The sequence below is a fragment of the Balaenoptera acutorostrata genome, chromosome 3 (genome assembly GCF_949987535.1).
Source record: "Balaenoptera acutorostrata chromosome 3, mBalAcu1.1, whole genome shotgun sequence".
In the NCBI taxonomy this organism is placed as follows: domain Eukaryota; kingdom Metazoa; phylum Chordata; class Mammalia; order Artiodactyla; family Balaenopteridae; genus Balaenoptera; species Balaenoptera acutorostrata.
The window spans coordinates 174,777,893-174,792,663 of record NC_080066.1 but is presented as its reverse complement, the minus strand read 5'-3'; the positions used below and the strand labels follow the sequence as shown (position 1 = coordinate 174,792,663).

General features: G+C 44.3%; 1 protein-coding gene across 3 annotated transcripts in view; it reads right to left on the bottom strand.

Moving 5' to 3' along the window:
- Positions 1 to 2,355: 2,355 nt before the first annotated feature.
- Positions 2,356 to 14,771, bottom strand: part of TUNAR (TCL1 upstream neural differentiation-associated RNA) — a 48,933-nt gene continuing 36,517 nt past the window's right edge. For all 3 annotated transcript variants that reach the window (XM_057541991.1, XM_057541989.1, XM_057541990.1), the window contains one exon: positions 2,356 to 2,903. In XM_057541991.1, coding sequence (XP_057397974.1) covers positions 2,718 to 2,864 — 147 coding nt within the window. In that variant the 5' untranslated portion in view covers positions 2,865 to 2,903 and the 3' untranslated portion in view covers positions 2,356 to 2,717. The remainder of the gene's footprint in view (positions 2,904 to 14,771) is intronic.

The window sequence follows — 14,771 nt, the reverse complement described above, 5'->3', positions numbered from 1 at the left end:
CCACGGGCTGCTTTCCTGTCACATCCCCTCAAGACGCCTTGGGATCCTGGGGGAAGCTGCGAGTTTGCCCAGTGTGTGTTCTCGGGCTTTCCTAAATTAGAACAGAAACGAAGGCCTCTCTCTGCAAGAGAACGGTGCTGCCACTTTCGTTGGCAGTCACTGAACGGGCAGCTTTATTTCCAGGCTGCGGATTAGGACAATCTAGAAGAACCACGGGGGAGCTGTTGAGATGATTGGAAAGGCAGTTCTTCCCCTCAATAAATTTCAAATTAGTACACTTGATAACTCACTAGGGCTTCTACAGTCCAAACGAAACAGTTTCAGTTGAACAGTCACGTTCAGTTTTGTGTGCTTTTTTTTTAAATAAAACAAAAATATGTATAGGTAGAGGAATGACACGGAGTTTTAAAAATACCAGGACGCTGCAGGGGGAAAAAGGACGTCGGTAGTTTTTTTCTTTTTTTTCCATTGCACCTTTATTGTTTACTCCGTTCACTGTTAAGAATTCTTATACAGTCTTTCTAGAACCACACAGAACCTGTGAGACGGCTCCCTCCCCTGAAAGTCCATTATATTTCTAACCAGCCTCTTGGCCCTCGTCCTTACATGTATGACATTCTGCCAGGGTGCAAGGAGTTCCCAGGGGTTGTTTATTTTTATGAGGGAGGGATGGAGGGGTGCAGAACTGCCCTCAGCAAAGCCATGGTTTGCATCTGACCCCCGAGGGCCCTTTCCTGGACCATCCCCACCTCTCCATTCCCTCTTTTCCCAGCATTTGACCGACCCTCACTGGGCTAGGGAATCAGACAGATCGGGGCTTTGCATCCTGACTCACCACTAGAAGCCGCCTGATCTCAGGGAAGTTTCCCAATCTCTCTGAGCGCTCCTTTCTTCTTCTACAATGTGGGATAAAGACTCCCTCGCTCACTTACGGGGAAGATTCAGTGACTTAAAGGAATATAGGGTCTGGCACAGTGCCTGGCATATGTATTCCCTGAATGCACATCAACTTTGTTTCTTCTGGTGGGGAAGAGAAGACACCTGATGGGAGCCAGGTGCTCAGGGCATTTGCTTTATAAAAGGGTCTGGTCCCTAGCTGAGTCCAAGAAATGACTCTCTAACGGTAGAATTTCAGACACCACAACAGACGGATGGGGAGATCTGGCGGTGGAGATCTCCTGGGCATCATTCGAATCCAACTAGGCAGACTGCTGCTTCTTTTGCCCACGGGCAAGGCTGACACTAGCAGAAGGAATTCTAACCCTCTTTTTTTAAGACCGTGCCGCTGCAGCCAGTGAAAGGCCCATTTCGGGGAGCAGAACAGGGCAAATTCACATTTATTCAACTGTTCCTGCCAGGGAGGAAGTAGCTTCATGTGGGTGTAAACCAGGACCTTTAAGAAATGCAGCAATCTTTTAGGGTGATCGTTGCATACCCTTCTAGTGCCCTTGAAAAAGTCACCTGTCTCAGGGGTGTCCTCACAGCCTGAAACACCCAGGTGAGCTCCTACAGTGGGGAGTCTCTGTGCCACTTACGCCCCACCTACTTTGAAAAGGATCCCAGGCGGCTCATTAAGGAAGGAATTATGCACCTAAAGCTGAGCTCTCCCCCCCTTGTCCTTCCCATCTTTCATAGTATGTGGCCATTAAAATCAAATGTGCTCAACAAATGGTCACAAGAATGAAATAATAATGTTGCCAATGAGAAGCTGAATACTCCATCCTAGAGTGGATCTGCAGATGTCGCCGCGCTCTTCCTCCATGGTAGTCCTTGTAAAAAAAATTTTAAAGCTGATCTATCACTCAGCCCTTGCTCATGCATAATTCTCAGTAAGGATATGGTGCATTCAAGGTCCACATGCCCACGATCGTTTTATATCTCCGATATAACAACAAAAAGCCGCTCAACAGACCATCTTAAAACATGCACCAACCAAGATCACGGCTGGTATTATGGAAAGACGTCCTCCAGACCGAGAAGAGCTAGAGGGAGAGAGAAGGTAAACAATACAAGATGAGAGAATTAGGACCAGAGTGATTACACAACAGAACATCTGCAGTCTAGGGGTTTAAGCAGGTAAAACCAAAGAAAGCTCTATGGATCCAGGAGCGCCTCTCCAAATATTTGGTTCATGCTGAAAAATAGAGCACATTTATTAAAAATATATATTTATAAACCTTGATATGAACAGATACACACGTCGAGCCAATGAAAAAAGAAAAATAAGTTATCTCCCCGGTATCAAATAGACACTTTTGATGAATGGGATGCTTGTCAAAGGATTGTCCCTGTGGTTTTTTGTACCAAATAGCTCATCGAGTTAGGAGGAACTGCGTGTCCTGGGAGACACACCGTGAGCTGCGTCCGCCCTGTTCCTCTTTTTGAACATGTGACATCCGTCAGCGACCTGGGATAATGAGTCTCTGCACCCATCCACTCCCAGACGGCGTCAGAGGCGAGTCTTCCAAGCGTTCTTTCGGGTCCCCTGCCAACGACGTTGAGTTCCTTGCTGTGTGAACGAGTTTTGTTGGATCCATTGTGCTTTAGTGTCTGATCGGTTTATTTTGGGGACCCTTTATCAAGTTCGAAGGTACATTTGATTGAACGGTGTGTGTAGGTCAACGCTGCTTGTTTGCGCAGTGTCCCGTCACTGACCTGCCGACGCACGGGACTCCCGTCTTTTGGCCACGCCAAGGCCTGAGGACCCTCTGGGCCATTCACAGAGTGGTGTATATGTATACAAATATGATGACGACGAGGTTCAGAATGGTCCCGATAATCCCCAGCATTGCCAAGACACTCTCTTCTTTGCTCTCTTTTTCTTGGCCTCCTCTGTCTTCATCATTTCCACTCGTGATTACCATCTTGGTTGCAAATGTCTTTATCTTCCTCCCCAGGCTAGCCTGTAATTGGAAAGAGGCAGCACAAAAGATGATGGTTTATAAGAATTCTCTCCATAGCCAGGCAGATTGGGCAGGGCAGTGATTTCCTGTCTGGGGACTAGATCTCAGGTGGGGGTGAAATATCTCCCATGCAGCCAATCTTGGGACCCGTTGCTCTTGGCCGTGGAGAAATGGCAGAGCATGACTGATCAATTTCAAGGATGAATGTCCTGACACTGGCATAAAGAGATCAGCCCTGGAGTCCAGCCTGGGCGCCACCCACTCTACTGAGGTTTTGTTTTAGCCCTTTTCCTTGAAGCAGACAGCTGCACAGTAGTCTGACTGAAACGTGTGGGCTCTCCCACAGCGACGGCAATTTGACACACGTTCACATATCGGATCCCACCCTAGAAAAGTGCTGTCCGGCATATGCACGAAGTGTGTAGGAGGGCGTCACAGTCACACCGTGCTCTAAGCACTGGCTGCCCTGTGAGCAGGGGTGACTGCACCTAGGGAAGGTGATTAACTGAGACCAGACTGGATGGAAAGGAGGTGGGGAGAACATCATAAGGAACCTGCATCACCTCCAGCAGGAGCATAAATTGGTATAATCATTCTGGAAAGTTCCTTGGCATTACCTAGAGAAGCGAAGAGACATATATTCTACAACTGGGCTGAGCACCTGATCTCCTAGATGCCCACCCTAGAGAAACCCCTGCACCTGTGCACCTGGAGACGGGGACAGGAACACTTCTGTGAGCTTCATATGTGACAGAAGAGGACCGGAAGTTACCCAAACGGGCACCAACAGTTGAAGAGACCAACACATGGCCCGTACAATGGACATGTCCACAAAAAAGAATATTATATGCACTGAGGCTACACGTGACGGTGTGGATGAGGCCCCAACACTTCAGGTAGTGTGGAAAAGCATATTGCACAGGATACACACAGCATATGTCAATTCACAAAGGCTCAAAACAGGCCAAACCAAACCTATATATTTAGAGACATATACTTTGATGTTTTTAAAAAGCAAGAGAATGATTAACACAAAATTCAGGAGAGTGGCTTCTTATAGGTAAGGACAGAGTGGAAAGCCATTGGGAGGAGCATCAAAGGCCTTCAATATACTGGTCATTTTCCATTTTTTTAGGCTGGATGGGGGGGTACACGGGGGTTCATTTTTATCCTTATCCTTTTAACTGTTTCAGAGATTCTCTGGAATGTATGATTTATTTTGTAATAACTAAAATCTTTTCTTTTTATTCTTTAAAATAATAAATGTGGCCATCCAGGGGGCCTAGTGGGCAGCTGAAGCCTTCTTTTCCACTGATTACTAATCCAAACAATATGTAAGAAATGACCAATGTATGTGAGGTATCGACAGCTTGTCTGTTTGATGGGATGTGACACGGACCAGGCCAGGGCCCTGAGCTGTGTCTTTAGAGCTGGAAGGCTATTCATGCTCTAGAGCTGTGACAGTTAATTTTATATGTCAACCTGACTGGGTCACGGGGTGCCGAGACATTTGCCAAACATGATTCTGGGTGTGTCTGTGAGGGCGTTTCTGGATGAGATTAACATTTGAATTGGTAGACTGAGTAAAGCAGATTGCCCTCCCCAGTGTGGGTGGGCCTCATCTCATCAGTTGAAGGCCTGAATAGCAGAAAAGGGCTGAGTAAGAGGGAACTCCTCCTGCCTGACTGCCTTTGAGGTGGGACATCAGCTTTTTCCCGCTTTCGAATCCAAACTGAAACCTAGGTTCTTCCCAGGTCTTGAGCCTGCAGGCCTTCAGACTGAAAGGAAACCATCAGTTCTCCTGAGTCTCCTGGTTGCTGACTCACCCTGCAGATCCTGAGACTTGCTGGTCTCCATAATGACATAAGCCAATTTCTTATAATAAACCTCTATCTATCTATCTGTCTATCTATCATCTATTATCTACCTATCTATCAACTATCTATATATCCATCTATCATCCTTCTGTTATCTATCTATGTATCTATTATCTAGCTATATATCTATCTATCATCCTTCTATCTGTTATCTATCTACCTACCTCCCTATTATCTATCTATATATCTATCTATCATCTTTCTGCTATCTATGTATCTATGTATCTACGTATCTCTAATTGGTTCTGTTTCTCTGGAGAACCCTGACTAATCAATTCAGGAGTCAGAGGATATCTCAGGACAAATATGTGAGAAGAATCACAAAAAGGAGTCCGGGAAGGTGAGGAGTGTGGCTGCAAGGTGAAATGTCTGCCTGTCTCTTCCTCTGGGCACGGGAACCCCTGAAAGGGCCAGGTCATGCCTTGTGGATCAAGTCTGGATTCATAACACAGCGTATGTGGATAGATGTCTGTGTGGAGGAGAGACAGACAATCAGTGAAGACTAAGGGAATTAATGCAACAGGAATGTATGAACAAATGAATGTCTTAACAGGAAGTTTCATTTCCTTCACAACTTTGGTTTACTTGGTAGGCTCAGAGGGGGTTCCTACCCCACCTGAAGTGATTGGAGCCAGACTTCATCTTTTCAGAGCTATCCACTCTGTCCTAGACAATGAAATGAAACTTCTTGGAATAACTCCTGTATGTAGGATGTAATTTCTAATTACAAATTGCTTTTAAAATTAAAAAAAAAAGCTTTGGCTAGGCAAACCTTCTAACTGGAACTGTTTGTCTTTCTTTCTTTTTCTCCCTAGTACAGTTTTTAATGATGTGTAATACACATAAAGAAAAGTGCACAGAGTTTAAGTGTACAGCTTGATAAGTGTTCATGTCTGTTAGCTGTCACCAAGATCAAGAAACAGAACCTTCCAGTACCCCAGGAGGCCCTATGGCCCCCTATTCCACTCACAATCTCTTTCTTCCTTCTTCTCAAAGCCATCATCCTGACTTCTAACATCCTAGGCTAGTTTTGCCTGTTTATGAATTTTATAGAAATAGAACCACACAGCATGTCCTCTTTTGACTCTCCCCCCCCCCCGCAACGTTATGTTGGTGAGATTCACCCATGTTGTGTGTAGCTGTGGCTCATTCTCAGTGTGAACAGTATCCCATTATATAAACAGACTCACATATTTCTGCATTTATTTTACTGCTGATGGGCATTTGGGTTGCTTTCAGTTTGAAGCCATTATGCTGCTATGAACATTCTTGTACATTTCTCTTGGCAAACACACGTATGCATTTTCCCCAATGTTTTAAATGAAAATTTTCAACACACAGCAAAGTCTAAAAACAATTTATAGTGAGTGCCCATACACTCAGCAACTAAATTTCACCATTAGCATGTAACTATACTTGCTTTATCAGACACCTATCCATGCATCTATCCGTCCATCTTTTGGGGGGTATATTTCAAGGTAGACCTTGAATATAATTACACTTCCCCTTAGATACTGCAGCATGCATGTATTAACTAGAGTTCAATATTTGTTTGCAATGGTTTCTTTCGATGTAAAATTTATGTGTGTGCAATTTCCTATTGGCTGCATACGTCCAAGAGAAGAATTGCTGGGATATAGGGTATGCATGTGACAGTGCTTGTATCTGCTTGCTTGTTTGTGAGTGCTAGATTGGTCCCTTCTTTTAGTTTGGTGATTCCATGGCCTAGCCTTTGCATGAAGTCACAGGAAGGCATAGGTACATCCACTCCCTTCTCTGCCGTGGGCAGACATCTACCCAAGCACCAGTTATCTGTTTCATGGGTCTCTTGTTTCTTGGAGTTTCCTTAGCTAGACTTCAGGTCCTGAGAGAGCAAGCTTTTGGATCTCCACCTCTAAGCACAGGGCTTGGCAGGGACCAGGCATTTGGGTAAAACATCCTGAATGAATGAGTGGGTACTGCAGAGGGATCTGGCATCCCCCCCTCCATCTTTGCAGGGCAGGGAAAAGATCACCAAGGTCGGTCTAAAGAGACACAATGAGTGCTGCCCTTAAAACCAAAGACCCATCATCGCAGTCACTCAAGCAAAACAAAGTGCCCGTCATGGAGGCTGCTTGGTTTCAAGGCTGAATTTAGCCTCTTGCCTGAGTTAACCTGAAATATCTCTGACTTAGGAGGAAGTGGAAGAGAATAATCAGGTCGACTGTGTTTACTTTCTGAGGTCTCTGCAGCAAACCAAGAGCCCAGAAGAGGTCTTCTCCGACTCACAAAAGAGTTGCATCTCCAGAGTTTGCTTCCGAGGTGCTTGAGTTATCAGCCTGAATTTCCCCAGAGAAACCATGTTGGGAGTGCAGCTAGATTCCCAAGGGAGCTACAGGGGGCTTCCTAGCAAAGAAGTGGTTGGAACATTGTTGTCTTTGGGAAAAGTTATCTGGCCAGGGAGTGGAGGAGAATGAAAGAGACTGGAGATTAGCTTGGAAACCAGACCAGTAATAGAGATGGGAGGGGAAAATAAAACCAAAATAAAACAGAAAGCAAAGGCTGAGGCCGGGCAATGTCTGACATGAAGCCTGCTACACCGGTATAAATTCATCCATTCACTCACTCACTCATTCCTTCCTGCCAGGGGTTGCAGGGAGGGGGTAGTGGGAATTAACTGCTAACGGGAAAGGAGTTTCTTTTGGGGGTGATAAAAATGTTCTAAACTTAGATTTTGGTGATGGTTGCCCAACTCTGTGAATATACTAAAACTACTGAATTGTACACTTTGAAAAGGTGAATTTTGTGGTTTGTGGATTATATCTCAATAAAGATGTTTATTTTAAAAAGAGAGCATCTGCAATAATAGCTGAAATATAAATTATCTAGAAATAAATCTAACAACAATGTGTAAATGTGTAAAATCTTAATAAAGAAAATTAAGAGTAGTTTACAAACAGACATAAAGGTACATCTACATAAAAAGGTACATATACATCTTCAAGGAGTGTGAGATTCAATATCCGGAAAACATGAGTTCTTCCTAAGGTGATACATATAGATTTACTGCAGTCAAAATTTCTACAGGGGGGGCTTCCCCGGTGGCGCAGTGGTTGAGAGTCTGCCTGCCAATGCAGGGGACATGGGTTCGAGCCCTGGTCTGGGAAGATCCCACATGCCGCGGAGCAACTAGGCCCGTGAGCCACAACTACTGAGCCTGCGCGTCTGGAGCCTGTGCTCCGCAACAAGAGAGGCCGTGGTAGTGAGAGGCCCGAGCACCGCGATGAAGAGTGGCCCCCGCTTGCCGCAACTAGAGAAAGCCCTCGCACAGAGACGAAGACCCAACACAGCCATAAATAAATAAATAAATTTATAAAAATAAATAAATAAATAAATAAATAAGAAACTCCAAATGTGTAAATCCGATATAAGCCAAACCATATGGCATAAAATGAAAACATTAAAAAAAAATTTCTACAGGGTCTTTGGTGCTACTTGGCAGGCTGATTCTAAAATGTATATCAAAGTGCAAAGAGATAATAATAGCCAAATTATTTACTAAAAAAGAATAAGGTAGGGGAACTTGCCTTATAAGACATCACAAATTACTGTACAGCTTTAGTAGTCAACCTTTAGACAAATAAGCCAAAAGAACGCAAGTGGGGCTACACATACATGGACACTGCTTATCAGTGGGGGAAAATGCGCCTTTGGATAAACAGCGCTGGAATAATTGAGTATCCATACGGAAAAGTAAATAAAATCAAAGCAGTATTTCAACACTTCCAGTTGGATTACAGGCAACCGTGAAAAGGAAAACTTAAGAACTTTTATAAGACAATATAATGAATATCTTTATGACCTTGGTGTAGAGAAGGATACCTTAATAAGACATAAAAGCTCCCCATGCGGAGTTTATAAGAGTTGTCTTATAAAAGTTCTTAAGTTTTCCTTTTCACGGTTGTCTATAATCCAACTGGAAGTGGTGAAATACTGGTTTGACTTTATTTTTCCATATAGATACTCAATTATTCCAGCAGGATATATGTATATGTATAGCTGATTCACTTTGTTGTAAAGCAGAAACTAACATACCATTGTAAAGCAATTATACTCCAGTAGAGATGTTAAAAAAAAAAAATCTATGCACATGCATATTTGCCATACTGATTTGTATAATAGATTGAAAAAAAAGAAACAATCATAATGCACAACAAGGATTGGTTAAATAAATGATGGTAATAAAAGAGGGGAAAAAAAGACATAAAGTCTCAAACTATAAAGGAAAATATTAATGAATTCAGTAACATTAAATTTAATACCTCTGTTTATCAAAAAATGTCATAAAAAATAGAGTTAAGCGACAGTCTGGAATATATATGTGTGTGTGTGTGTATGTACTATGTGTCTATCATATGTATGCTATATACACTATATATATCATACATATCATGTTAGTGTCAAGTCAGCAAGAAAATGATACGCTTCCAGTAGAAAACTGGGCAAAAACCATGTCCAGGCACTTCTCAAAAGAATAAATAACCACAAAGAAGCTAAACTTCAGTAAGGAGAGAAACGCAAACTAACACACAATGAGTTACCATCCAACAGCCATCAGATCGACAAGAGCTAAAAAATTCGAGATCACCACTCAATACTCACAAGGCTGTAAAGCAAAAGGGACTCTTATACACCAGCTGCAGTACAACTTGGTCTCTGTCACTTTGGAAACCAGGATGCTATCATCTTACAAAGATGAACATACTCAGACCCTGGTGACCACCATCCCACGTGCGGGCACACGTCTGGATACACCTGCACCGCTGTCCCAGGGTATGCAGCCAAGAATGTTGACCAACAGCAATGTCAGTGTTAGCGACATGCTGGAAACCACACAAATGTCCGTCCATGGTGGCCTGTCATCTACCCATACACTGGAATTCTACATGGCGTGCAAAGGAATGAAATGCTGCAGCCTGCAAGAATGAATCACGAATACAACGTTGCATGAAAAAAATGTGTCGCCAAAAACTACATAAAGGATGTTTCCATTTGTATGAAGTTCAGAAACGGGGAAAACCTAACAATGTGTTGTTTAGAGATATAAGTGTGATAAAATTACAAAGAAAAGCGAGAGCATAATAAACCCAAAAGCCAGGGGAGCAATTACTACTAAGTGCAGAGGGGAAGTGGATGGGATCAGGGTGGGGTGCTCCAGGAACCCTTGAGGTACTGGTAATATTTCTTAAGTGGGGTGGTGGGTACATGGGTGATTGTGCTTTATACCTTATATTTTCTAAATAGGCTTTTGTTATCTATCCAATAATTAATACATCAATTAATGAATAAATAATTATTTCAACTGAATACTCAATAATAAAACAACACTTACAATAAAAACAAATTTATAATTTATTAAGATGACTAAAAAAAAGATCCACAGGGTTCTAAAGACTAGGGGTATTGAGTGTCATGCTAAGTGCCAGGAGGAACCCTGTGCTCTGTAGGCAGGAAGGGGGCCACCCTCTCTGCAAAGACAGAGCATCCCTAGAGCGCGATGGACAACGCGGTTTTGGACACGGCTCTCAGCAAACTGGTCCTCCGCTGGGCTGCTTCCGATAAACACACTTGAGAGTTTTTAGTAGTTGGCCTACTTAGTATGTCTTGGACAATCAGCCCCATGCGTCTAGGGTGCTGGGTATGGCCTGGGTGTAGAGGCTGTAGGGCCGGCAGGGAGAGCCCTGAACACAAGTCAGGGCTCAGTGTGGTTCCTGGAGACACAGCGGCTCAGGGCGGCCAGGTACCCAGGTCGCTGTGCAGTGCACACGCCCAGCGCCCGTGCCCTTCCTTCAGCATCAGTGTGTCACTTTCCCTCTGGAAAGTTAACCTCTCAATGGACGCTGTCAATCAAGGTACCAAGGAGATGGGCCTGGAACCAGGCTAAACCCATCTGAGGCTCTCTCTGGAACTCAGTCTTTGGTGGGGTGATAGAAGGTGGGGCAACCCTAGATGCTGACCATCGCGGCCACGGCACCGAATGAGATTCTACTAACTGCTGCCGCCTGGGGGCCTGGAGCCAGCCTGACTTCTGGCCTTTTTTAAATTTTTACTGGAGTAGAGTTGATTTACAGTGTTGTGTTAGTTTCTGCTGTACAGCAAAGTGAATCAGTTATACATATACATATATCCACTCTTTTTAAGATTCTATTCCCATATAGGCCATTACAGAGTATTGAGTAGAGTTCCCTGTGCTATACAGAAGGTCCTTACTAGCTATCTATTTTACATATAGTAGTGTGTACAGCAAGTCTCCTACATACGAACGAGTTCCGTTCCGAGAGCACGTTTGTAAGTCCAATTTGTTCTTAAGTCCAACAAAGTTAGCCTAGGTACCCAACTAACACAATCGGCTATATAGTACTGGACTGTAATAGGTTTATAATACTTTTCACACAAATAATACATTAAAAAACCCCACAAAAATAAAGAAAACATTCTTACAGTCCAGTACCTTGAAAAGTACAGTAGTATCAGCTACATCACCACTGCTTTTATACTTGCTTCCAGACATCCTGGGCTTGAAATAAAGATACTGTACTACTGTACTCTATATAGTACTGTAAACTACACAAAAGCACAACCACGTGTAGAGGATGCACGCACATGACAATGTACGCCAGACACGTGAACTGACTAACGTACTGGGCACACGGACGCACATTCGCATCTTTGAAAGTTCGCAACCTGAAGGTTCATATGAAGGGGACTTACTGTATATGTCAATCCCAATCTCCCAATTTATCCCTCCCCTCCTTTTCCCCCCAGTAACCATAAGTTTATTTTCTACATCTGTAACTCTATTTCTGTTTTGTAGATAAGTTCATTTTTTAAAGTTGGGTTCACCATTTCCTTCCATCCCATGAATTACCTCAAATCCCTGCAAAAATAGTGTGTTTTTGCTTAAGGCAGATCCCGTTTCTCACCAACACCTGCTGTTTACAAACAAAGACCCTTCACCCGTACAGAGTGACATTCAAGTTTATTTTGTTTGCTTCCTCATTTGACCTTTGAATTCCCCCTAGAAGAACTCCACTAAGTGTTCACTGGGCCTCGACTTGAATCCCTCTTGTCACTCTGGAATTTACCACCTATCAGGACAGCTTATTCTACCTGCTGACAGCTCAGTCAGGAAAGTTCTTCTTTGCTTTAGAATAAAATATTCTCGCTGTAGCTCCCACCCCGTGAAACTACTTCCATCACTAGGAACCAGCAAAAATAAGTCCTTGTCATCTTTTGCAAGGCAACACCTCAGGTTTTGAAAAACTGATATTCAGTGGGAAGAAATGACAACTCTGGCCTCAAATACATCTGACATCCAATCTCGGCTCCGTGGTTTACCAGCTAGGTGACTTGGGCAAGCTTCTTCACCTCTCTCAGACTCAGTTTCCTTATCTGTAAAGTGGGGGTAATACTCAGCTTGTAGGATTAAATAGAACGGTTGTGAACTGCCTAGCTCAAGGACTGGCAACTACTATGGTTAAATGATGATGATGTTGATGGTGATCGAGGCTTGTGCTCATGCCCCAACGAGCCCCCTTTTCTCCAGCTAAGCACCCCCCGTCCCCCGCTTGTTTACACAGTCCCTCCTAATCATGATCCTTCTCTTGGAAAGGCACATCCTAAAATCACAGCATTTACAAGAAAAGCATTACTCCAGGAAAGGTTTTCCCAGCCCAGATGGGCCAGAGCTATCTCCTTCCTCATTCTGAGGCAGCACACCCATTAATGCTGCCCAGAACCACACTGGCTTTGGGGCCACCGCACCGTGCTGTGGATTCGTGATGCTGCAAAGCCACGTGGACCTCACTTCCTGTTAGAGGGAAGTGAGTGTTTTGAACCCAAGCCAGGACTGAGTATTAGGACTGCATTACGTTTCAGCATCTTGGCTCCTAGATGACCTCTTCTCCCCAACCAGTCATTCTCCGCCAGCTTCAGACCATCCAAAAACTGGATGTGCACACCCTCCGTGCTATTGCCTAGATGACTCACTTCCCAGTTTTCGACCAGGTTTCCAGGTTAGCGCTAATTCATTCATTAGCATCACCAGCTGTTTGCCTTCTCCTCCTACCCATATTTCTCCATCTTTTCTATAAGATGCCATGAAGTCCAGCTAGGACTTCTAGGTGTACCAGGCCAGTGACCTTGCCAGAGGAGGACATGGCTGAGAGATGCAGTCCTAGGGACCCACGCTGGGTCCTGGCACCCTCTGTCCCCTCGTAGGGTCTCCTTCTCTACATCAATTTCTCACAGCCTTTTATTAAGAGTCACAGACCTTCCTTCATCTGCCACTTGGCGATCAACAGCCAATAAGAAATGAAAAAACCCACAGGATTATGACCCACGGAAACATTGCACAGCAGTTAAAAATGATGATGAAAAGACCAAGTGGCCTAAAGGCAGATGCCCAGGCTAGGAGAAGGGGAAAACACAGGATATTACAATTCAGGTCTACTTAGGATTGCAAATAATAGTTTTAAAACCTCACTAGTACAGGAGAAAATGCATGAGGAAGAATATTTGGAAGTTTTCTGTAATGTAGTTGATTATGTTATTTTACTTTTATATACCCTTTTATATTCAAAACACATGTATACGTACATAAAACCATGAAGACTCCAAGTGCTTCTGTCTTTCTACAACCCTTAGAGAACATTACCACCCAGGTGACAAGGACAAAGCATTTGATGCCGGTGGGCAAGCAGCCACCTCTGTGACAGTATCTCTCTGCTGGGGGCAAGGAAGGAGGGAAGGGGCTGGAATTCCAGCTGGGAAAGGGGCGTGGGTGTGTGTGAGAAGACAAATGATAAAGGTTCTGACAGCATTGCTATTACAACAGAGATATTCAGGCTGAATGGAACTGGCTTCAGTACCCTTTAATTCTAGTAGAAACTCATTTTTCAAAATAATGCCAGTCTTGGGACTAAATCTGTGCTCCCTGACATGCTGAAAGGTACCACACATTGAAGACAAGGAGTGAAGGGACTATTTCATCCAAATTCTTTCCATGACTCGCTGACTGCCTTCTCAGGAGTGGCTCTGGCTCAACTGTAGTTCCTAATTTCTGCATCTCTGGGACAGTTAGATATCGTGGGGTGAGGAAGTTTCATTCCAATTCTATTTAACAAGGATGAGCCTCTGCCTGGGAATTCAGAAACGCTGGGTGACAAATCCACCGGATGATGCTTGAGCATTAAGGAAGCAACTTTTCCCTGCAGAAGAGGCCGCAGTGGTCACTTAAATCACAGCATCCCCGGGCTTCCCTGGTGGCACAGTGGTTGAGAGTCTGCCTGCCAATGCAGGGGACGCGGGTTCAAGCCCTGGTCTGGGAGGATCCCACATGGCGCGGAGCAACTAAGCCCGTGCGCCACAACTACTGAGCCTGCGTGTCTGGAGCCTGTGCTCCGCAACAGGAGAGGCCGCGATAGTGAGAGGCCCGCGCACCGCGATGAAGAGTGGCCCCCGCTCACCGCAACTAGAGAAAGCCCTTGCACAGAAACGAAGACCCAACACAGCCATAAATAAATAAATAAATAAATAATAAAAATAAATGAATTCCTTTAAAAAAAAAAAAAAACACAGCATCCCCTGGGGAACCTGAAGGCCAGACTTCCCATGAGTATGCCCTGAGCATCCACATAGAGCAACGGGCATGCCCCAATGAGACACAAAGCCTTTGGCCCCCAAGCACCTCACGACCCAAGGAGGGGAAAACACAAACATCGCTATTGTGATGTGAGCCCAGGGCATGGTGGGGGGCAGGGCAAGGGGCACAGAATGGGGGAGTCCTGATTTATTTGGGAGGGAAGATGGGAAGGAGCTAAGCTGAGACCTAAAAGGCTAGCAGGACTAACTCGGCCCGTAGTAGGAGAAAACTAGGTGTTAGGAGATTGACAGGTGCAAAAAAAATGTGAATGTGTGGAAGGCTGCACACAGAGTCTGGCCGATGAAGCAT